This window comes from Brassica napus, chromosome C3, assembly GCF_020379485.1.
Source record: "Brassica napus cultivar Da-Ae chromosome C3, Da-Ae, whole genome shotgun sequence".
Classification (NCBI taxonomy): domain Eukaryota; kingdom Viridiplantae; phylum Streptophyta; class Magnoliopsida; order Brassicales; family Brassicaceae; genus Brassica; species Brassica napus.
The window spans coordinates 73,968,011-73,993,598 of NC_063446.1; the positions used below are offsets into that span (position 1 = coordinate 73,968,011).

The 25,588-nt window shown below is 38.1% G+C and overlaps 2 protein-coding genes and 1 non-coding gene across 5 annotated transcripts; 1 reads left to right on the top strand and 2 right to left on the bottom strand.

Annotated features, from left to right (window-relative positions):
- Positions 1 to 8,389: 8,389 nt before the first annotated feature.
- LOC106416582 (serine/threonine-protein kinase BRI1-like 1) lies at positions 8,390 to 12,765 on the bottom strand. 3 transcript variants are annotated; one of them, XM_048751490.1, is made up of 2 exons: positions 12,609 to 12,765; positions 8,390 to 12,263 (listed from the first exon to the last, which is right to left on the bottom strand). In XM_048751490.1, exon 2 carries the CDS (start codon positions 12,140 to 12,142, stop codon positions 8,654 to 8,656), a length of 3,489 nt encoding a protein of 1,162 aa, XP_048607447.1. In that variant the 5' UTR covers positions 12,143 to 12,263; positions 12,609 to 12,765; the 3' UTR covers positions 8,390 to 8,653. The 3 variants fall into 3 exon arrangements, with proteins under 3 accessions (XP_048607447.1, XP_048607446.1, XP_048607448.1); XM_048751489.1 differs by having other exon boundaries at positions 12,393 to 12,756; XM_048751491.1 differs by having other exon boundaries at positions 12,363 to 12,756.
- Positions 12,766 to 16,354: 3,589 nt separating this feature from the next.
- LOC106418676 (chloride channel protein CLC-f) lies at positions 16,355 to 20,602 on the bottom strand. Its single transcript, XM_013859422.3, has 8 exons — positions 19,940 to 20,602; positions 19,436 to 19,838; positions 18,792 to 18,986; positions 18,127 to 18,581; positions 17,898 to 18,002; positions 17,176 to 17,601; positions 16,868 to 17,100; positions 16,355 to 16,733 (listed from the first exon to the last, which is right to left on the bottom strand). Exons 1-8 carry the CDS (start codon positions 20,390 to 20,392, stop codon positions 16,652 to 16,654), a joined length of 2,352 nt encoding a protein of 783 aa, XP_013714876.1. The 5' UTR covers positions 20,393 to 20,602; the 3' UTR covers positions 16,355 to 16,651.
- Positions 20,603 to 20,689: 87 nt separating this feature from the next.
- TRNAS-UGA lies at positions 20,690 to 20,771 on the top strand. Its single transcript has one exon. It is a non-coding gene; the product is annotated as a tRNA-Ser (tRNA).
- Positions 20,772 to 25,588: the final 4,817 nt, after the last annotated feature.

The following is a 25,588-nucleotide window of genomic DNA, read 5'->3' on the forward strand; positions in this document are numbered from 1 at the left end:
TCTTTCTGGTTTTATGAGAAGTGTATACATCGGTTCGGTTCGGTTTTATCAAAACAATAACAAAAACTAATGAAAAAATAAGATCCGGTTTTTCCTGTATTTGAAAATATATCAAGAGAATTAAGAATATTATTTTTGTTAAATATAAATTCAGTATATTATATTATACTATATTTTACTAATTTAAATATAAAGATGCTTAAAATAATTTCTTTTAACACAACTGTGTTTATATTTTACTATATAATAAATATTTTAGTTAATGATTAAAATATTTTAGAGATTATTTATCGTTAACTAAATCTAAATTCGACGATTTTCATAAAATAGTGAATTCATCTATTAGACGGTCCATTTAGACAATAATTTTTTATAGTTTATACTGTAAAGATTTTAGAATTCAAATCTAAATCCAAATTATACTGCAAAGGTTTTAGAATTCATTAACTAAAAATTAAGTTTAAATAAAGTTTAATTGATTGCAAAACTTGACAATTGATTTTAAATCATTGATTGAATAATACCTCCGAAGATTTTTTGAATTTATTTATTTATTTTTATTTAGTTGCACGTACGTTTATTAATTTTCAATAAATTTTGCTTACTTTATGGGTTTCATTCATTCTAGAGATTTTTTTTGTTTTCAATTTGTTAATTTCAGTTAAGACAAGTTAAAAGATGTCAAATCCGTCTCCCACAATATTAAATTATAGTTTATAATAAATTTACTGTAACTGAAACATCAAATTAGTAGATGTTATATACCAGGCTATACTAATTTGCGTATCACGATAATTTTATATTTTTAATAGTTAAAACAAAACTTTTTATGAGGAAAAAATTCTAAGTCATATATATTTTAGTTAGTTTTTGATCGAATGGTTAGTTTCTCAAGAAGCGATAACAAAAAGTGATCATATTTCGACCGCTTGATCTTGACCTTGTAAACCAAAACATTTTTGATTAATTTTTGGTTCGGTTTCAAAATATGTGTATGTTTTAGTGGTTAACCACAAGTGTGGAAATATCTTTAGGAATTATTATTTCTATATATTATTATATTTTTTACTTAAGAGTCAATAACATATATAGACAATGTTGACCGAGGAATATGATAAATACATAAAAAAATTTAAAGGCAAATGTAGTCAGAGTTATAGATTATACCATCACCCACAAACTAAGTAAGTATTAGGAATTTAGGACTCAGGAATATATTCTATATTTTGTAGACAAGGTATATATATAAATTTAAACATATTATTTTTTTCATGATATCATATTATCAAGTGGTTTATAAAAAAAAAATCACATTAATGTTTACAAATATATACTTACAAATTAATATAGATTTTTATAAATATATACTTAGAAATGTAAAGAAGAACCAAATTGAATGAAAAGAACAAACTTATGCATATTTTGGCCTAATTAAACTAAGAAAAATAGTTAGTTCAATTTATAGGAATTGTTTCAATTCAATATGAATTTTTATAACAAAATATATGTTAAAGTAAGATAACAATATAATGTTTATAAGGAAAATCTATATAATTTTCATACATATAAATTATAACCTATTTAAAATTTTCTAAAATGTGAAAGCAAAACATTGTGATTTAACTATTTTATGACAATTTAAATTTGTGTATGGGTTTTTAGAATACTACTGATTATATTGGCTAATGCAACTCTAATAACATTAGTTTTTTAGTTTTTTTATTAAACAACATATATTTAAATTATACAAATTATTATAAAATATATTTATAAAATACTATGATTGTAATTTATTCAAAACGAAAAAAAGATTCAATGATAAATACAATCCAATATACAAAAAAAAACTGAAATAATTTGATTTGTTATCTATGAAATGTGAATTTTTTGAAGAGAGAGAAAGCTGAGGATTTTTCATCACAGTTGTATAAGCTTATAAGATCAATAACATACATATTTTCATACAAAAGTCATAAATAAGCAAAACTAAGAAAAATAGTTAGCTCAATTAGAGGAATTGTTGCAATTCATTATGAATTCTTATACCAAAAATATATGTTAAAGTAAGATAACAATATAATGTTTATAAAGAAAATCTATCTGATTTTCATATATATAAATTACAAACTATTTTAAATTTTCAAAAAAGTGAAAGCAAAACATTGTAACTATTTTATGAATATTTAAATATGTGTATGGGTTTTTAACATGCAACTCTAATAACATTAGTACTTTTAGTTTTTTTTCTGAAATAACATATATTAAAATTATACAAATTATTATAAAATATATTTAGAAAATACTATGATTGTAATTTATTCAAAAATAAAATAGATAAATACAATCCAATATACCAAAAAAAACTGAACTAATTTGAATTGTTATCTATGAATTGTGAATTTTTTGAAGAGAGAGAAAGCCGAGGCTTTTTCATCACAGGTGTATATGCTTATAAGATCAATAACATACATATTTTCATACAGAATTCATAAATAAGTAATTTTTTTACAAATCACTTATTGATACGTTACTACTATGTGATTTTCCCGTACATATGCACGGGCTTAAATATATGCGTAAATAAATTATAATAATTTATTTACTTATAAATTTTAAATCTATTTATAATTTATGTACATAATTAAATATTACTTTAGATAATATCATTTTACTTATACATGTAATTTTAGGTGACATATATAGTCGGTTTCGTTATCATTTAGATATATTAGATTATATTTATTCTTCTAAACTAAATCATAACTTTTGTCCTCAATTGGGTATTTTTTTAATTAATCATAACTTTTGTCCTCCATATAGTTATGTGTCTAATATTTGTAAATATATTTTTGTAAAATTATATATATTTTGTTATATGTAATTTGGGAAAACAAATAAAAAATGTATATAAACAAAAATGGTGTGCTTCAAAAAGAAAACCAAAAATGGTGATTGTCTCGTAGTTATATAAATGAATTTTAATGATAAGCTTTTGGAATATCATGCACTTTTATAATTTTCAAACGAACTAACTCATAATAACTGGTTAATATTTCATTTAACTTATCGATTTGGAGATGTATAAATGAAATTAACTGATAATATTTTAAAATTTCACACATGGATACAAATATTTTAAAAAATAATTAAATTCTTTGCTTTTAAAATTTATCAATTCAAATCATTATATTATTTTGACGTATGAAAATGCACAAATATTATGAAACCAAAATCTAAGAATTTGGATTTGTATTTACGTTTTAAATATAGTAAATAATTTTATCATATATACATATATAGTTAAAATAAAGATAAAAAGGAAACTTAAATCTTAAATAAAAGAAAAGGAAATTACTTTAAAAATAATAATAATGGCAATTACATATAATATATTTATTTCATTAAGGTTAACCCTGTAATTAACTACTGTAATAATTGATGTGAGCGCGACACGTAGAAAACTGACTTCTCAAATAATATAATAGAGATAAGATGTTTGAGTGCAGTTAACCAAGGGTCACGCCACACACTCGTAGTTTCTCCATTACCAATGGCTTTTCCCAAACCTTTGAGGAAAAGGTCTCTACCCAACAGTACTCCTTTCCAACCATGCGATGAAGATGCAGTGGGAGTGGTTCTCAGGAAGGAGCTCTTGATGCAGTATCGTCCTCTCAAGACACGAGATAGGAGGCAATCGGGTTTAGTTACAACTCTCCAAGCTTGTTTAGCGAGGAGTGAGGTGTTAAAAGCTTGTATGTCTCTCACACCCAAGCCTCCTAGAGTGCCTTAGGATTGATGATTTTGCTCCATGAAACCCAAGACATCTTCCTTTCGTTTTCATTTGTATCCCACCAAAATCGTGTAAGAGTCGATCGGATTCGCTTACATAAACTCATAGGAAGCTGAAAGCAAATCATAGTGTATGATGGGATAGCAGTTCAGACGGACTTGAGCATTACTAGTTTACCCCCACTCAAGAGCCGTTTCGACGACCAGATGTTTGCTTTTAGTTTGATACGATCAACAATGCTTGTGAAGAGTTTTTTTACGTCTTCCAACGTGTTCTGTCAAGCCCAAATACTTTCTCACTCCTCCTTCATTAGCAATACTGAGGATATAATGAACACTAAGGCGTGTCCTCTGTGGTGTTTTTGCTGAGAATGAGGTAGATGATTTAGCTGTATTAATGTTTTGGCCCGTTGCTGCCTCGTACGTTTGGAGTATGTCCGCAAGATCTAGGAAACTATCACTGTCTGTTTTTACGAAAAACATAATGTCATCGGCAAACAATAGATACGTGGTGAATGTCTCCCCGCTCTTAGACCCGTTAGATGTCCATTTTGTTGGGCTTGCCGCCAAAGACCGGAAAGGATTTCTCTTCATAGTATGAAAATACACGGTGAGAGAGGGTCGCCTTGTCTAATTCCGGGGGAAGGGATTACTTTGCCATGGACTGAGTCATAGATGAGGAATGAATAAGAGACCGAGGTTATACAAGTCATGATCCTCGCTACAAAGATTGGGTCCAAGCCAAAGTGTAGAAGCACAAACTCGATGAACTTCTATTCTAATCGGTCGTAAGCTTTTTCATGTCAGTTTTAACTACCATAGAGCAATTTATACGGGCTTCGGAGTGCCTGAGGGATTGTAGGAGTTCATGTGTGAACATATTATGTAAATTCTGTTATGCAACATTTGCGTATTTTCATACTCATGCATGTGTACTATATTTATGCCAAACAACTTACTTACAATGTTGAGTGCATATTATGTAAACATTGAAAAGAATCAAATATTTGGAAATGGTTACTACATGGACTCTTTTTTTGTCAACCCGTTACTACATGGACTATAAGAAGAAACCAAACATAAATTAGGCAGAAAGTAGGCCATTACTTTCTTTGGAAATTAGGCAGAAAGTATATTATGGATATGAGACTAGAATTTGCGAGTATCCATAGATTTCTGCCAGCAAGACCAGTCCATCCTATTGCATTGGTAGTTCATCCAAGGATGATGGCAAGTGGTTTTATAAAGATATATACAATGAGAGAGAGATTGAAAGGATTTCAAGTGAGAGAGTGATTTCAATCAAACCAAATATAGTTCTCATTGTTGTCTTCTCCTATAGAACTCATGCATTCGAAGTTTCAAATTTCAACTATGCATAATACATATCTAGTTACCATATAATATTAATGCTAGCTATTATATATAACTATTTTATCAAATAAATTAATTTTGGTATATATATATGATTCCAACACGTACCCGCTTTATAACGCTTCCGCGTATCCGCTTCCGATTCCATGTAACATAAGTGACATTACATAAAGCTATCGGCTGGTACTCCGATACTTGCTTGGGGCTGGCCAATTTGGGAATGAGGCGGATGTTAGTTGTGTTTTAGATCGAGCCCAGGGATCTGGTTCTAAAGAAGGCCTGGATATCCAAACATATCGCAGGGCCGACTGTTTCCCAATGTGACTGGAAGAAGCATGCAGAAAAACCATCCGGACCAGGAGCTTTGTCCGGATATATCGAGAATAAGGCGAACCATATCTCAGCTGGAGTAGGACTCGCTGTAAGAGATGTATTTGTAGACGCATCAATACATGGAGCTATGGCCTTAGATACCGTTACTTGTGGTTATTTCAATTTGTTAAGGGGAGATACAAAACCAAAGTTGTAGTTCAAAAAACAGATGATGAGACGGTATGTGTCATGGTCTTGCCAATGTATATGACAATGCGGGTGTATATGAGAATCCTGGAAAGGTTGAAAAAGAAGGGCTTTATCAAGGTATTTATGGTTTCTTTACTCACATAAGTAGTTTTAATGTATCTTTGTTTTAACTGTTCCCTTTTCTGCAGGAGTTCTCGAAAGAAATCTCCGGTACAAGCTTTGAATTTTAGATCAAATTGACATCCAATAACATGAGGATTGCTGGGGAAATTTTTGCATAAAGCTTTCTGTCTCGAGTTGGCATTTTCTACAACGAGAATGTATCTCTTTATTCCAAAAGAGACTATAACAGGATACAAGTCTCCACTAGAAAGAAAGTGAAAATCCAGATTCTTCTGTCTCATTCCCTTCTTAACCATAAACGTATACTAACTTCTACATCGGATTTTTTGCAGTAATTGAGGAGTTTTTACAAGTACAGGGTTACTCAATATGAGAAGAGAAAGGTAAGAAAAAGCCAATGATTTTGTTTTTCCTCGTTGCTAACAATGATTCTCACTGTCTGATATATAGATGTACATATAAAATTGAAGAAAAACTGGAGGCTGAGCTGAAGGAACGAAGCCACAAATGTTTGTTAGTCTCATTAACGATGGAAAACTCTCTTTGGGGGGGGGGGGGGGGGGGGGGGGGGATAAAGTTTTAAAGTTTGAGGTGATTTAATGAGGTTTTAGATGATTTCAATCAATTGGATAGTTTAAAGTGATTTTCGTTAAACTACTTTAGAATATCTTATCACCTAAGACCATAGATTTGAGTTTTATTTTTTTTTTAACTAAGAAACTCCATCCAAAGACTCTAAAATCACTTTGAAAACATTAAAACTCCACAACTTAAAATATTTTCAAAACATTAAATTTCAGAGTGCTTTATGAAATGTCAAGTTCAGTAACAGTGCATTTTAAATGAGTTTTTAAAATTCATATTTGAATAACAATGAATTTGTCATTTTAATGCAAATCGCCAAAAAAATTGGTTGAATACACCCTCCTTTCGAGGAGTTGAAACGTAGGGGTTCGACTACTATGGAATCTGTGGAGATCTTATCATTGCTGATAGCAACAATTATGCTGCAAATAGAACTATAAGAAGAAATTAAAGAAATAAAAGAGGAACTTAAACAACTGAGGGAAGCAAAGCAAAATTGGCCCTGGATTGAAGAGATGTATGCATTTTTAAAGGTATATGATATGAAGAATTATGAATAGTTTAAAGTGATTTTCGTTAAAATACTTTAGAATATCTTATCACCTAAGACCATAGATTTGAGTTTTAATTTTTTTTAACTAAGAAACTTCATCCAAATACTCTAAAATCACTTGAAAACGTTAAAACTCCACAACTTAAAATATTTTCAATAACAGTAAATTTCAGAGTGCTTTATGAAATGTCAAGTTCAGTAACAGTGCATTTTAAATGAGTTTTTAAAATTCATGTTTGAATAACAATGGATTTATCATTTTAATGCAAATCGCCAAAAAAAATTGGTTGAATACACCCTCCTTTCGAGGAGTTGAAACGTAGGGGTTTGACTACTATGGAATCTGTGGAGATCTTATCATTGCTGATAGCAATGATTATGCTGCAATAGAACTAGAAGAAGAAATTAAAAAAATAAAAGAGGAACTTAAACAACTGAGGGAAGCAAAGCAAAATTGGCCCTGGATTAAAGAGATGTATGCATTTTTAAAGGTATATGATATGAAGAATTATGAAAAAGAGAAATATTTTCTCAAGTTAACTTGAGAAAAAGACTTCTACTAAAATGGGTGCATTGTTAGTTGGGCTTTACAAGGAATTAAGTAGTAAGCAAAGAAGATCCGACGACTAAAAGAAGCCTTCTAAAATGAGCACACGGTTAGCTTTTGCAAGGAAATAAGTAGGAAGCGAAGAAGATTCGACGATGTTTAGTCTTTTTACCTTCGGGTTTATGTTTGCATGTACACACATTATTTGACTGCGCAGCATTTTGTTATTGAGTGGTCGCGGCATAGCTATTAAAAGTTTCTGGCCTTTGTGCCCGCGGTCGCAGCATTCTAGCTAAAATCTTATCCAGAACTCGAGATTTTCTTCCAACACCGCCTCAAAATCTGCACTAACTTTGTCTTCCATAGTTGGAATCTTTGTTCTCGGATTATCATCAACGTCTGCAAATTTCAGCCCTAACCTCATTTGACTTTGTTCTTGCAAGTGTTCTCTTCATGTCTCTACTCCTTGTTGATGTGGCGTAGTGGCAAACGAAAAGTTAGAAGTTGGCTAAATGCTCACTCTTTCATGTTGTCCTTGACCTTGTTCCAACTGGCTAATTTTTTACTTCTACCCGACGTGGGGAATCTTTTTCTGGCTCAAGCTTTTGGCGTAATGATTGAATTTCTACATCTTTGTAAGTAACAGCGTTCTTGAGTTCTCTCAACTGTAATGCCAGCTCAAAGAACCCTTCTTGGCTTTAATCAAACATACACTTTTCATCACTGTGGTGTTTTTCTCCGGCTGCTAATTCAGATTGTGTTCATACCATGCGTGTAAAGAAACACATCCAAAGGAAAATACAATGACACTTTGTTAGTTTAGTCAACTCTTTTTACATGTTTTTTGTTTCAGCACTTTCCCAGACCAGGGGATAAACGATATTAAACGAGTTATGTGAGAAAATGATCCATTACTTCACGCCACAGATCCACCAACCGTTTTTCAAAATCGAAACTTACAAAAGTTTACAATGAGGAACTTCTCTTACCGTGCTTAACAAGTTAACCAATGAACAGAAAAAAGGCGTCCAAGCGAAAATCACAAGCTTAACAACTGGAATAATTTGTTTCTTCTCGATCTAACCTTCTCGCTGGAGCTTCTTCAGTTATATACACACTGACGCCAAAGTTTAGAACATAGCATCTGATTCCTCTATATCTTAAGGCTCCTTATCTCGTGACTCTTCCACCAACGGAGTTTCCTTAAGCGAAAACTCATCAAGACTATCGTCTTCCTCTGCTGAATCAGCCTTAAGCTCTTTGAACATGGCCATCACTTGTATCATTGTTGGCCGCTTAAACGGTCGATCGTCCAAACACTGAGACGCGATCTTCAAGTAATGAAACAGCTCAACGTCTCCTGATTTCTCTGTTACAAGCTCCTGGTCGAGAATCTCAACTCCTCTTTTCTCTCTGTAGAGCTGTTTCGCCCACCCGACAAGGTTATTGTCTTCTCCAAACTCCCCTGGATCGATCGGTTTCTTACCAGAGAGAAGCTCAAGAAGTATCACTCCGTAGCTGTAAACATCCCCTTTAGCCGTACACCGGAAACTCTGGTAATACTCCGGCGGAACGTACCCTGGAGTACCTGCCAGCGTGCTCACGCTCAGATGTGTGTCTAGCGCGCTAACCAGCCTCGCCATACCGAAGTCCGAGACACGTGCTTCCAAGTTTTCGTCGAGAAGAACGTTGCTAGACTTCATGTCTCTGTGTATTATGTGAGGAATGCAGCTATGATGCAGGAACGCTAGACCTCTTGCAGCTCCAACCGCGATCTTCTTCCTCGCGGCCCAGTTTAGAAACACGCCGCCTTTTCTTGATACCTCGTGAAGAACAGTTTCTAAGCTTCCCCATTTCATGTACTCATAGACAAGAAGCCTCTCTTCACCGATCTTGCAGTATCCCAAAAGAGGAACCAAGTTTCTGTGTTTGATTTTACCGATTGTTTCCATCTCTGCCATGAACTCTCTATCGCCTTGCCCCGTGATTCGGATCAGCTTCTTGATGGCTACCGTTGACCCGTCTTTGAGCTGAGCCTTGTAGACTTCTCCGAACCCGCCAGAACCGATCATAGTCTCTGCGCTGAACCCGTTTGTGGCTTCAAGAAGATGCGCGAAAGTGAGTTTTCTCAGCGGCTTCTCGAACGTGGCAACGTTGATGCTAAGCGGCTCAGGGACGCTAGAGAGCTTCCAGCTACAGCTTCCAGAAGTGGGAAGGCTCTCAATGAACTTCTCCCTCTTCTGTTCCTTCTTCTGAACTTTCCACGCCCTGTAAAGCGCCATGACTAGCATCACAAGACACATGAAGGAAAACGCGATTCCAGCGATCACAGCGGTTGCAACGGTCTGCTTCTTGGAGTGGACTTGGGCTGTAACGGGCGGCCGCCGAGGAGCAGACCCGCAGGGATGCAAAGGAACGCCGCAGAGGCCGGAGTTGTTTGCGTACCTTGTGACAGGGAACGTTGTTAGCTGGCCACCAAATGGGATCGGACCGGTGAGGTTGTTGTTAGAGACATCAAGATCGCTTAGGAAAGAAAGCGATCCGAGCGACCCGGGGATGTACCCTTGAAGATCATTGTGAGAGAGATCAAGAACACCAATAGCTTTCAGTCCTCCAAGACTGTCCGGTATGGTTCCGGTTAACCGGTTATGTCCCAAATTCAAGACCTGGAGGTACCCCATGTTACCATAACTGGGAGGTATAAAACCGGACACAGAGTTGTACGAGACGTCGAAGTAGATCATGCTTCCGTTTGCAGAGAAAGTATACATTGTCATGCCTGAGTATATCCGCGTCGCCGGACACGAATGAACCATCGGAAACCGCTCCAGCCGTTCAGCACGAATGTCTTCAAACTCAACTAATCCTCCCGCACCTCTGCAATCAGTACCGCCTTCGTTCCTCACAAACGCAAACTGTTTACCAGAAACACTCCCTGGCATTACAAGCCCGGCCTGGCTAGCTAGCTCGCCAGGGAGTGGCCCGGTTAGATTGTTGCTGTTGAGATCGAGCCAGATTAGGCTCTTGCAGTCCCCTAGCTGAGGTGGGACGCTCCCGGACAAGGAGTTGTTCCCGAGCTGCAAGATTGCTAGTTTGGTAAGATAACCGATTCCGGTAGGGATGGTCCCGGTCAACCGGTTGCTTGAAAGAGAGATCCATATCATGTTGGTGCATTTGGAGATTGAGTCAGGGATTGAACCGGTTAAGAGATTGTTGTTGAGGATGAGAGTCTCCAAGTTCCCTCCTTTGACGCAAACACCTTCTGGGATTCTCCCGGTGAGATTGTTCGCCCACATGACCAAGTCTGAGAGGTTCGGCAACATCCATATCTCATTCGGAATAGGTCCCGTGAGAGCGTTGAAGCTGAGGTCGATCGTCTTCAAGCTCTTGCACTTGCCGAGCTCCATAGGAACTGTTCCTGAGAGGTAGTTATTAGCCATGAGAAGCTTTTCAAGAAGCGGTGAATAGCTTTGGAGAGAGCAGAAACCAGAGGGAACGTTCCCTGTGAAGCCATTCGAGCTTAGATCAAGAACACGGAGGTTCGTACAGTTGGTGAGCGAACTCGGAACAGAGCCCGAGATGTTGTTGTAAGCCACGTACAGATACGCGATCCCTTCGATTTTACTCACGACGGTGGTTAAGAACTCGCCGGAGAGGAAGTTGTTTCCGAGGTTAAGGCTCTGTAACGAGGCGCAGGCCGCGAACGGCGGAGGAAGCTCGCCGGAGAGAGAGTTTCCGGAGAGATCGAGAGTCTCCAGCGTTCTGCAGAGTCGAGAAAGCTCCGGCGGGATTTCGCCGGAGAAACGGTTGTGAGCGAGAGAGAGGTGCTTCAGATTCTGGAAGCTTCCCCAGTACTCTCCGCCGCCGGGGATTTTTCCGGCGAGGTTGTTCCGGGAGATGTTCAACGTCTCGAGGAGTTTGCAGTTGGTTAGAGAAAGAGGGAAGTGATCGCCGGAGATGTTGTTCTGCGAAAGGCTGAGGAAGGTGAGGTTGCCGCAGAACCCGAAGGAGAGATCGCCGGAGAAGTTGTTGTGAGTTAGGTCGAGGTATTTCAGCGACGCGGGGATGAAACTCTCCGGGATGTCCTCGGATAAGATGTTGTAGGAGAGATCAACGGTCGTCAAGGCTTTAGACGACGGGGGAGAGCCTAGTTTTCCGGTGAGCTTGTTGTTCGAGAAATTCACGTAAACGAGATTGGTACATGTCGAGAAGACGTAATCGACGATTGAGTCATCGGATAACGAGTTCGACGACAAATCAAGATTCTGAAGATAACAGCCGGAGGAGGAAGCTGAAACAGAACCAGAAGAGAAATCGTTTCCTTGTAGGTAAAGATTCTGGAGACTAGGTAACGCCGTGAGGTTAACTAGGTTTAGGGTTCCGGTGAGTCCGCCGTTTCGTAGGTCTAGCCCGATGACTCGACCGTAGACAGAGCAAGAAACGCCTCGCCAGGAGCAGGAGCCACGGCCCGAGACGTGTTTCCAGTTACCGAGGATGTTGTTAGGATCAGACTTGACGGAGGTTTGCTTGAACGCCGTTAACAGAGCAGTTTCGTAGGAGTTGTTTTCGTCGCTGATTAGTCTTTTGCCATGAGTGGTCACCACTATAAGAGTTGCGGAGAAACAGAGGATTAACGATAACAGCTTCATTTCCACACCGAGTGTTTCGATCAGAGGCTTTATAGAGATTGATGATACTCAAAGGAGTAAGGATCTTCTTCTGACTTGTTCTGATTCATTTACTGTGCTCAATTCCTCCAGAGCTTGGAATCTGAAAATAAAAAATAAAAAACAAAGTGAGCTTTTAGAAAGAAAAAAACAGCAAAGAAACAATTTTTAATCAAGAAAGAGTTGATATACATATATGAACCTTGTTCAAGAAGAAAACAAAGAGTATAACCTAAGTTTGACAGAGACGATTGTGACTGTGACTGGAAGAAGAGAGAGAGACAGAGTATCACTAGTGAAGAAGACAAGAGAAATTGTTTTAAGATAGTGTTTCTGCTCAAGTACGATGTTGCAGAGATGGTCGGACTGAAAACAACCAAAGTTGGATATTTTTTTTCTTTCTTTCCAAAATCAGATGGTTTAAGATTCCGTAGTGAGAAGTGCTTACATAGATAGAGAGGAAACCTTTTTCAGCAAGACCAGTTCACCAAGAAGAGAGAAAGAAAGAAAAAAGTGATTTTTCAGGAACAAAACAAGAATTCTCCCAGGAAAAAAAAAAAAAGAGGAAAGAATTTTCCTTTTTGATCTTGAGTAAATGAAGAGCTAATGGGTGTCCTTGTTTGGAAAGAAATACCAATGGTCTAATTGTTGTAAAAAATGAAGGATTTCTTTTATTAATTCAAAAATAATATTCTCTTTGCCGGAAAATTGCAAACAAAAATATAATAATAAGAAAAATTGGTAAATAAAGGAAGAAGAAAAAGTAGGAAAAGAAAAAGCAGAAAAAATGAAGACATAATCCTCCAGAAAAGAAGAGAAAACATAATCATGATACAAAAGATTAATTTTCTCTTTATAATCTCTGTCTAATCATCAATTATCTCGTATTACTTTTTTTTTTGTTCAAAATCTCGTATTACTTTAATCACAAAAATAATGTTTCACAAATTAGATAAGGTCGAATTTCACGGCGAAATTTATGATTTTAATATTATTGTATTATTAGTCCAAATCTTACTTGTTTTGGGGGTTAGATGAATTAACCGGCACGTATGTATCTAAAGATGATATAAGGTCTCTGCGTTCCCATGTAAGTAAATAGCTGTCTCTGCTCTAACATATAGTTCAAAGAAAGAAAGAAATGTGATTATTTTAAAAGATTGACGATTGTTACGATAAAGGCCTACTTTTTCCCATATTTTTCGTATGTTTCTACGCATTTATGCAACTTTCTAACCCTACACGGCACCAAGCACTAAGCTTATTTTAATTCAAATGAATTTAACAAGTAGTATGGTTATTTTAATTTGTTCATGGTCCTCTTTTTCTTCTGTATATTAGTTTGCGGCCCCGCGTATTGTCTTTATTTATATAGTTGCCGCTTAACTTTTGGCAACTGTCGCATTTTATCCAATTTCTACCTAAACCGCATCTATAAATAATGAAATATAGTTCGTAGCAAAAAATAATAATAATAATGAAATATAGCTGTATTAGCTAGTCTTTCGAGTATCAAAGTGCATTGAGTATAACTAAGAGAAACTTCCTTGCAGTAAGCCTGCGCATCTTAATCTGGATCCGAAAACCCGAACCAAAACCGATCCAAAAATACCCGATCCGAAATCAGACTGAAAATTTACAAATATATTTTGGATCTAAATCTTTTTACCCGAAAGAACCGGAACCGAAAAGAACCGACCCGGATCCAAAAAAAAACCCGACCCGAATAGACCCGACCCGATAAGAACTGATTTGTACCTGACTTAAGAACATGTATATCTAATACTATGATGTTTTTGTGCTCTATTTTATATATATTATTTTATGATTTAGTTGAAATATTTTTTTAACAATATTTGTTATTCTTTTGTAACATTTTTTAAATAATATGAAGCTTTAAAATGTAAAATTTAGAGTTTAAAAATGTTTTATTTTAATTATTAATAGTTTCATTTAAGTTATTTGTAAAATTTTAGATATATATGACAAATATCAGCTAAATTTGATGGAATTGGGTATGTCATGTCCTTTTCACATCTTAAATACCCGGACCCGATATAGACCCGAAAAATTACAGATATTTTATGGGTATTTTAATTATAGATCCGAACCGACCCGAACCCAAGAAGAATCGACCCGAACCTGAACCGAAAACTTTTAAGTACCTATTGAGTCTAAATATTTACGATCCGAAAGATCCGGACCTGAAAGGAATCGGCACGAACCCGATCCGAAGACCCGAACGCCCAGGCCTACCTTACAGATATTTTTTTATAGTTATACACATTTATTTTAATTAACTAAAACAAGTTGAAAAACTTTTGATCCATCTAATTTTATTGCGTTAAAAAAAAAATTTTATTTTAAATTTAGCAAAAATTGAGTTTTTTTTTTTGCTTAATTATTGAGTTTTGTCGATGTCAAAAAAAATTGTGTAATAATATTTAACTTTTAAGATATATATTTTTACAGCAAACTTATATAATGAAGTCTAATATATACTTATGTTATATGAGATTTATTTACTCGTCCATAGCGCACATATATATATATATATATATATATATATATATATATATATATATATGTATGCCATTTACATATTACATCAGTAACGTACAAACAGGAACATTAATTTCAAAAACCCGTGACATCCATCCACATGTAAAAATGAGCTAGAGATTACGGAGAAAAGACAAACAAATTTCTTGAACTGTTAACATATAACATAGTTTATACACATAGAAAATAGGAAAACTAGAGTATCATTTTAAACCTACTTAGCTTGCGTGATGTCCGATGTAAATGAGAATAGGGTCGAGAATTTTTAATTTAAAAAATGGGGCAGGAAAAAGACAAGGATCCTAGGAAGTAAGTTTATTATTAGTAGGTTAGATAGTAAGATAAATAAAATAAGAAGGGGTTTTATGAAAAGTCGGAAACGGTTTTGACGCGGGTGGGCCGTAGGGTTGGGCCGTGTACCAATTTTGTCAGTATACTCTACCGCACGAGCGCATATACGAGCGCATATTTTATGAACTCTTTCTACTCTAAAAGATTCTCCCATGCCCACTAAGTATATTTATTTTTATACAGTGTAATGTTAAATTATTCAAGGACTAGAATAAAATATAATTTTTGAAAAGAAAAAATATCAGTCGGATAATTTAGTTAATTAAATATAAACTGTTGCTTTTCTAGCAAAAGGTGAAAACCATCAAAATCTACGACTTTAACCTTTACGAATATTTATTTTTAATTCAAATAAGCATAATTTTAAAGAAATTGTGCGAATAATTGTTAATATTGATCTCAATAAATTTCAAATATATATCTAAAAATAAATTTTAAAATGTTCACTAACATGTTTGATATATAAAAATTCGTCTTATTTGCCCAAATTATACTAGGTATGTATTTATTTTCTTATTCTCATTAGGCCATATATAGCTTGCAAAAGAAGAAATAGAAAAAGGTCGAAAAGGACATTTTAATGGTCCAGCATATCATTATCAAGATTAGCTAAAAAGAAATTGAAGAATAGTTGCATGCATGTCTCTTGACATCTTTCAAGTTTCAAATGCAAAAAGAAGTTCACATATGGAAAATGATTTTTCGAGAAGTAAATAATTTTAAATTAAATTGAATATTTAGTTACACTTTTATACTAAGCTGTTTTCAATTGACAGATTGGAAGATGCTAAGACTATTTTTGCACTTTAATTGTGGGTATCAACCAGAATGTTGAAAAACCATATTCATTCTTTGTTTGACGTGAAGGACCGACCTAATAATAGTGAAGAAAAAGCTAAGCATTTTAAATTAATCATTTGTCACCCACTTACCAATATATGTATGACCAGAAATTTCAATCACACTCCAATCAAATTAGCCAGCTATTTGTTAGTCTTGTCTCTTTTTATTACCAAATTTTACTGTAAATTAAAGCTCTTTTTAGTGAAAATGATTAACGCAAGGGTCCATTACCAGTCATTGCGTTATCTTTCTGGATCTTCTGTATATGATTTATCCATCAAGGTAAAAACCTTTTTAAATTCACAACTTAAATTAACAGTTGTACATCACATACATGCAAAAAGAAAAGCAATTCTATGAAAGTAATGCAAAGGTCAATAAATGCTTTTTTTTTGTCAAATAAATGCTATATAAACCTTAATAAACGAAGAAACCATATAAGAGAATTCATTGCGTCAGTCACTTATAGAATTTACGATTCCAAGTATCACAATTCACAAGGCTTGCTAAGAACTAATGATATTACATTTTTCTCACCCAACAAATGTTGTATCTATGTTACACTAGCTTTCTATTTGAGTATATGATAAGAGAGTGTTACTTTTGCGAGAAAAATATTTCCAAAAACTAATAAAGAGGTATTATTTTACGATCATGTTTTCTTCCGTTCTAATTGCACATAAGAAATTAAAAAAAAAAAAAAAAAAAGCTATACCAGATTGGCACAAACCCATATCAATGCACATTTGCCGCACCAACCTCCTCGTACTTATCTTTTCTCCGCTCGTTGATCGATCTCCTACGACTCATCTCATCTCTGTGTAACAAAAGGAGTTAGTTTTGCTCAAGATTAGGAATTAAATATATCAACACACGCAAACACAAACAGACAATGGAGTGTTTGAAGGTTAAATGGGCAATAAAGGTAAAAGAGAAAACTTTTATAATTACCTGAGAAAAGTCCAGATGGAGTCATAATGAAGAAGGCCCAGCAGTTTCCTCTTTTTCCCTTTGTGACTTACTTCACCTCGTTTTACTACAGGTAGTTGCTTCACACCTCTTGCCTCCATTAACTCTTTGGCCACACCGACCGTCGTGTCTGGATAGCAAGTTATCAAACCGCGTTCTTGGCCTCTATACGTTATTTTCTTAGTACACACTGAGGAAACCGGACATGTATTCTCCTGCATCAGACAAAGTTCATTCAACTCCATTGCCAAAAAAAGAGACAGGAGAGTTTGTTATGTTTCACTGCTTACATCTACGACTGGAGAGACCTTATTGGACAAGCAACGTCTACTGTCTCCATGTGTTAGGATTCCGGCTAGAAAATCATCTTCATCGACCACCACAAGGCAGTTTTGGTGGCTGTCTTTAAGAATGTTTCTTGCTTCTCTTATAGTTGTTCCCAGAGAAACCTTCACATAGTTCTTTGACATAACCCGCAAAACCTTTAAGTCGTCCAGAATAGTTTCTTCATCCAAGAAGGATTTGTGGTCAGGGTTCTCCATCACGGTAAGCTCAAGGGAGTTTGCATTATCCGTGCGTCTCCAAATGCCTTCGGTTTTAAGATGGGACGGTGAAAGAGTAGAGTATCCTCTTCCTGCGTTGCGACCCTCTGAAGAATCACTCTCTTTGTCTTGGTTTACCACAGAGGGGACCCATATTGCTAAACCAACCGCTCCCTGTTAGAGGAAACAGAGATGCATATCAGATCATGAACAAACATGATAAAGATTTTAAGAAACTTATCGCTCTCTATCCGTATAAACCACCTCTGGTTAAAAACATTATAATAGCGAAAATGATAACTGGTTTAGTTTCAAGAAAAGCTTTATTGCTCGATCAGCTAAACAAGCCAACTAGGGAAGCATTTCATGAATCTCACCCCTCTAAGCGATTTTACCACATGTTATATTTGATAGTACCACATGTTATCTAAGCACCAGAAAGAAACTGAAAGGGGAAAACGTATGGTTACCATGAGAGGAAGCAAAATTCTATAATCTTTTGTTAGCTCGAACAGCAGTAATACTGATGTTAAGGGGACTGAGCACATGGAAGCTAGTGTCGCTGCCATGCCAACCTGCATCACATAAATGAGGACAACTTGATGAGTCAAAATCAGTAACAACAGAAGTGGGCACTATCAGAACTAGAAAAAGATGCATTGAATGAAGTAAAGGCATGCATCAAAGGTAAAACAATACCAGAGCGTAAGCTTGCGGTTGAGCCACAGCGGCGTTACCAGGAATTGCTCTGTTAATAATCTCAGCAGCCGAACCTCCAAACACAGCACCAACAGCAGCACCAATCATCAAACTTGGTGCGTATAGACCGCCTACAAGCCCAGAGCCTTTGCACAAAGCAGTGGCCACAACTTTGGCTGCGGCTAACTGAGCTAATAACCAAATTCCAGGAGCTGAAGCACTCGTTCCAGTATGCAGGATTTCCTCAACATTTGTAAACCCCCAGTACAAAATTCCGGGGTACTTGAGAGCAATCATCCCAGCTCCTAAACCACCTAATGCAGGGCACACAATAGCTGGAAGACCAAATTTGTCTTTGATGAACTCGAATGACTTGGTGAACCACGTGACGAGCCAAGAAAAAACAACGCTGACAGCACCGCACAGCATTCCTAATATCAGGTACAGAGGGAGCTCTGGAGACAAGTGAAAAACATGTTGGGAAACTTATAAGAAAATGCTAGTTGAAGCATATATATATCAGCCTTCGTAATTTAAAGATACCAAGCATCTTTATGATATCATACCCTATCCATCAGGACATTCTATCATAAGCTACTGATCATTTATACCACCAGGCTAACTGAAAGTTTACAATTGAGATTAAAAGCCAAAGAAAAACATACCTGCAGCGGACTTCAGGTCATACGAGGGGACTGTGAAAGCTGATTGAGTCCCAAGCAACGCATTCGACACAGTCGATGATATAACAGAGGCCAAAATTATCATTGCAGTGGTAAATGGAGGCGAGTTCTCGGCACGTAGAGGTCTTAAAACAGTCTCAATAGCAAAGAAACAACCCGCCACTGCTGCATTGAAACCTGTAACCACAAATAACGATCGGTAAATCAGATTTATAACCATGAACGAAATTTCCATATTGGAAAGACCAAATAATTGTAGTGCCTGTCTCAGTGGTCTCATTATAGTAAGAAACACAATAACACATACACACGAAACCAACATCAAAGTAACCATAAGTAAACTCTTTTCATTAATTAATACCAGAAAAATGCTCTGTCTAGTGCTAGAACCTAAGATTCATACACAAATTTGTAGGCTACAGTACATACAAAATTCTGGAACCAAGAGAGTGAGCAAAAAGAACGAGGGGCCATTAAGATTGAATAAGCCAAAAAGATCCCAGGAACCAATAAATACTAGAGTGAACGAGCTGTGCTGCTATTCCGTGCATAGGCAATCCAATAATACACAAATATCAATTATGGAGGAGGAGGCATAAGCAATTTTAGAAGAGGTCTAAACAAACCAGATGCAATCCCAGAAGCCGCACCAGCTGCAATGAGAGCTATCCTCCTTTCTCTGTTGTTTTCCATCATTAGCGCAAAACCATTGGCACATGACTTTCCAATGTCAACACTAGGTCCCTCGGGACCCAGTGAACATCCTGTACCAAGGGTCACAGCAGCTTGGATGGCTTTTATCACTGGGAATATACCAGCAAGTAAATCTACTCCTTGTCCTTGGGAAGAAGTGGACTGCCTTATTTGATCCAAGATCTCAAGCAAACCATGCATCATGCCTACGATAACACCCCCAGTGACAGGAATCAAAAGAATCCGATGCCACGTGTCGGCTAGTCTCTGCAGACGAAGCCAAGCAGCACCCTCGTTGGGAGTACCAGCCCATGACCACTCATGAATGACATGAACCTAGACAAAAACCACTATTCTGTTGAATCAGAAGTCGAATATCAATCAATATAGATTCAAATCAATGTGCACAGATCAAGATCTGACGCATGGCAGCGTACCCCTTTGTTGAAGCCGGCGACGCAAATCCCAGCGGCGACACCGATGAGACAGCCGATAAGAAGCAGAGCCCATTCAGGTGGAGCACTATCTCCGAGCACGTCGTTGCCTTCATCAAAACCGTACTCATCATCATTCAGGTAATCGCGATCATCGACGCCATCTCCTTCTCCGGCAACCGAGAGCGGGGAAGAAGAAGAGGGATGGTGGTGGCTCCTATCGACTCTGATATTATCCAGTCGTTTGAAGCTCAGACGACGCCCGGAGAGAGAGAATCTCCGATCCAGATGCTTGAACAGATTTCTAACTCCTCCGGTGGAATTCCTGATAGCCGGAGACTGAGATTCAACGTCGAGATCACCCTCTCCTCTGCCATTGACGACTTCATCTCCGTCGGTTGATCGCAATAGATGCCTGTCCTCGTTGTACTCTCCGGCTCCTCCTCCCGATGACATATCTAATTCCTAGCCTCCTGTTACAAACGCATCATCCAACTCGCCGTGATGCTTCACGATGGCATCAATCTCTCAGTAACAGAATCTACGCCGGGGAGATTCGTCGCCGGTTTTCTTCAGATTTGATCGGCTTTTCAGATTCTAAACCGTCTCGCGCCTCTCGATGATGAAACACGCGGCATCCGTCGTCAGAGAAGCCTCACTGTGAGCTTGAGAGAGAATCCAAGTCAGCACTTATGGGCCTTTATTGGGCCTTTCTTTGTTATTATTATGAGCAATTTCACCCTCCCGCAACAAGTCGATATGTCCGAGTGGTTAAGGAGACAGACTTGAAATCTGTTGGGCTTCGCCCGCGCAGGTTCGAACCCTGCTGTCGACGTTTTGTTTTACCTTTTGTTTGACATTTCAGTTTCCGGAAACAGTTGGAGTTGCTCAATAAAAAGAAAAGAAAGAAACATTTCGGAGCTCTTGGATGGCTTTTATCTTGGGGGGTTATTGGAAGTTAAATTTTGAATTTAGAGATTTCATTGTTATTGGTTAATGAATTCTTAAAATCTTATTAGTATGAGTAATGAGAGTATGGGTCTGATGAGAGTGGCCCATCAACATTCAAATGAGTCAAAGACACATCATCACCATCCGAAGGAGAAGAAGACAAAACAGAGCTCCGGACGTTTAACGGAAAGGAGCGTGGTGTCTAACAGATTTGAGACCTTATCCACTCTGGTCAATGATGAGTCATAGCCAGACTGTCCATGTATAGGAGAAAACCCTAGCTTCGTATGAGTTGTATATAAAGCATTGTAGAGGCTCATTGCAAAAATAACGCAGTTTTATAAAAGTATTATTCAGAAATTGTCACGTTCTGTTTTATTTATGGTATCAGAGCCCTTGTAAGCTCTAACAGGCGAAACAATGGCGGCTCCTCTGTACACTCTTCCCAGCAACGTCCATGTCGTGAGCTGCGTCACGTTGAAGCTCACTGACTCTAATTACTTGTTGTGGAAGACTCAAGTCAAGTCTCTCCTGTCCAGTCAGAAACTCATCGGCTTTGTCAACGGTAGCACCGCAGCTCCTCCTCCGACGAATCAGACCGAAAATGTTGGAGTTGTCACCACGGTTCCAAACCCAGCTTATGAGTCATGGGTCTGCTCTGATCAACTGGTCAGATCGTGGTTGTTTGGTACTCTCTCGGAGGAAGTGCTCGGCTCAGTTCACAGTGCTCAGCCGTCAAGAGAGGTGTGGCTCTCCCTTGCAGAAAACTTCAACAAGAGCTCTCTAGCAAGAGAGTTCTCACTCAGAAGAAACCTTCAGCTTATGTCAAAAAAGGGCAAAACTTTGACTGAATACAGCCGTGAGTTCAAGTCAGTATGTGATGCTCTCAGTTCTATTGGTAAACCGGTTGATGAATCTATGAAGATATTTGGTTCCCTGAATGGTCTGAATCGTGAGTATGATCCAATCACGACGGTCATACAGAGCTCTCTCTCCAAGTTCCCACAGCCCACGTTCAATGATGTCATATCGGAGGTCCAAGCTTATGACATCAAGCTCAAGTCTTATGAAGACAGTGCAACTGTGACTCCACACATTGCGTTCCAAACCCAAACTGGCTACTCAACAAACCCACCCCAGTACAACCCAAACTTCCGTGGTCGTGGTCGCTTCAATCAGAGTAGAGGGCGTGGTGGTTACTCCAGCAGAGGACGAGGGTTCACTCAGCACCAGTCAACTCCAACTGGAAACGCCAACCGCCCTGTGTGTCAAATCTGTGGACGCACCGGACACACAGCTCTCAAATGTTACAATCGGTATGATAACAATCTCCAGACAACGGAAGCCAATCACGCATCACTTCAAGTTGCAGACCCCTCTGGCAAGGAATGGTATCCGGACTCAGGAGCCTCAGCGCACGTCACTGCGTCAGTCACAAACCTTCAACAAGCAGAGCCATACAATGGTAATGACACAGTGATGGTTGCTGATGGGACTTACCTCCCCATCTCGCATGTGGGATCGGTCGCTCTCTCTAACACCTCAGGTACTATATCTCTTGATGAAGTGTTAGTTTGTCCGAAGATACAGAAGTCTTTATTATCAGTATCCAAGCTTTGTGATGATTACCCTTGTGGTGTCTATTTTGATGCATCTAAAGTGTGCGTGATTGATCTGAATACTCAGAGAGTAGTGTCCAAAGGTCCTCGTCGTAATGGATTGTATGTGCTGGAGAGTCAAGAAGTAGTTGCGCTTTACTCAAACCGACAGTGTTCAGCTGATGCAGAAGTGTGGCACCAGAGGCTTGGGCATTCAAACTACCAGATTCTCCAACATCTCAAGAACAACAAGGAGATAGTAATGAATAAGAGCAGCACCAACCCTATTTGTGAGCCTTGTCAGATAGGGAAATCTTCAAGACTTCAGTTTTTTCTTTCAGACTCTCATGCTTTGCATCCCCTAGATCGAATTCACTGTGATCTTTGGGGGCCTGCATCAGTTGTATCAAACCAGGGATTTAAATACTATGTTATCTTTGTGGATGACTTCTCCAAATACACATGGTTCTACCCTCTCCAATCTAAGTCTGAGTTCTTCTCAGTGTTTAAAATCTTTCAAAAAATGGTGGAAAATCAGTTCAACACGAAGATCAAAGTATTTCAAAGTGATGGTGGAGGAGAGTTTATGAGTTCAGCTCTGAAACAACACTTTGCTGCGACTGGTATCAGGCATCTTATCTCCTGTCCCTACACGCCTCAACAAAATGGCACCGCTGAAAGAAAGCACAGGCACATAGTTGAGCTTGGTCTCACAATGCTGTTTGACAGTCATGTTCCAGCTACTCATTGGGTTGAAGCGTTTTTCACATCAGTCTACATTGGGAACAGACTACCTAGCTCAGTCCTTGAAGACAAGAGTCCGTATGAGGTACTGGAAAAGCAAAAACCAGAGTACTCTTCTCTCAGAGCATTTGGAACAGCGTGTTATCCTTATTTGAGAGATCGCTCAGACAATAAGTTTTATCCAAGAAGTCTACAATGCGTCTTCATTGGATATCACACTCAATACAAAGGATATAAATGCCTTCATCCACCTACAGGGAAAGTGTATATAAGCAGACATGTGATCTTTGACGAAGCCGTATTTCCTTTCAAACAGCAGTACAAGCACCTTCTCCCACCATCTCAGACAACACTAATGCAAGCTTGGCAATCAACTCCTACGCCAGTTCCAACATCAGATGAGAGGATAACAAGAATTCTACCGTCACCGCATTAAAATCAACAAGATGTAGTGCCTCAAGAGGAACCACATCAAGTCGAGCTACCTCACCCTGATCCACACCCTGTTCCTGCCCCTATCACACCAGTTGATAACACTCACACAATGACAACAAGGTCTAAAGCTGGCATTCACAAACCAAATGCCCGATATGTACTACTGGCGTCAAAATTCTCCACCAAAGAACCAAAATCTATAGCTGAAGCAATGGCTCATCCTGGTTGGAGGAATGTTGTCATGGAAGAAATTGGACGAGCTCACATGTTAAACACCTGGACGTTAGTACCGCGAACTCCAGACATGAATGTTATCGGGTCACAATGGCTATACAGAACCAAACTTAAACCCAATGGAGATGTTGACAAGCTAAAAGTCAGATTGGTAGGCAAAGGGAATCACCAAGAAGAAGGTCTAGACTATCTGGAAACCTTCAGTCCAGTAGTGAGAACGGCAACAATAAGAATAGTCCTTAACATAGCTGTTCACAAAGGATGGAGCCTGAAGCAACTTGATGTGTCCAATGCGTTTCTTCATGGGGATCTCAAGGAACCAGTCTACATGACTCAACCTCAGGGATTTGTAGATCAGGACAAGCCAGATTTTGTGTGTAAACTCACCAAAGCGCTCTATGGGTTGAAACAAGCTCCAAGGACATGGTTCGACACTTTCAGTAACTTCCTCATTGAATTCGGGTTTGTCTGCAACAAGTCTGATCCCTCTCTGTTCATATACCAAAAACAAGGAAGAAGTATGGTGTTGCTGCTCTATGTAGATGACATACTCTTAACAGCAAGTGACCGACTTCTTATGGAAGCTCTACTCATCAAGCTCAACACTCGGTTTCTGATGAAAGACCTTGGCTTCCCCAAATACTTTCTCGGAATCGAAATAGAAAAGACTCCAGAAGGACTCTTTCTTCATCAGTCTGCTTATGCTGAGGATGTTCTTCATCAGGCTAGCATGGCCACGTGCAACCCAATGCCCACTCCTCTACCTACAAGCCCTGACACCCTTGATGATGAGAAATTTCTTGAGCCAACGTACTTCAGAAGCATTGCAGGCAAGCTCCAATATCTAACCATATCAAGGCCTGACATACAATTTGCTGTGAACTTTGTGTGTCAAAGAATGCATGCTCCTACCGTGGGTGACTTTAGCCTCCTCAAACGCATATTAAGGTATGTAAAGGGGACGCAGACGATGGGTATGCTCATACGCAAGGAGTCTGATCTGCTTCTCACTGCATATTGTGACAGCGATTGGTCAGGTTGCAGAGAAACCAGACGATCAACCACGGGCTTGTGTACTCTTCTGGGACCTAATCTGATATCTTGGTCAGCAAGACGTCAAGACAGTGTATCTGGATCATCAACTGAAGCTGAATACAGAGCACTTACTGAAGCCGCAAAAGAGATTACTTGGCTGTCATTTCTTCTGCGTGATCTGGAAGTTCACCAAGCAAATCCTACTCTACTTCAATGCGACAACCTATCAGCTGTCTATCTTAGTGCCAACCCTGCTCTTCATAAAAGGTCAAAACATTTTGAGAATGATTGGCACTACATAAGAGAACAGGTTGCTCTAGGACACATTGAGACTCGCCACGTCGCTGCAGAGCTGCAGACTGCAGACATATTTACGAAACCCCTTCCACGGAAAGTTTTTGAAGAGTTGAGAACCAAACTTGGCGTAACCGTGTCTCCCACGCCAAGTTTGAGGGGGAATATGAGTAATGAGAGTATGGGCCTGACGAGAGTGGCCCATCAACATTCAAATGAGTCAAAGACACATCATCACCATCAGAAGGAGAAGAAGACAAAACAGAGCTCCGGACGTTTAACGGAAATGAGCGTGGTGTCTAACAGATTTGAGACCTTATCCACTCTGGTCAATGATGAGTCATAGCCAGACTGTCCATGT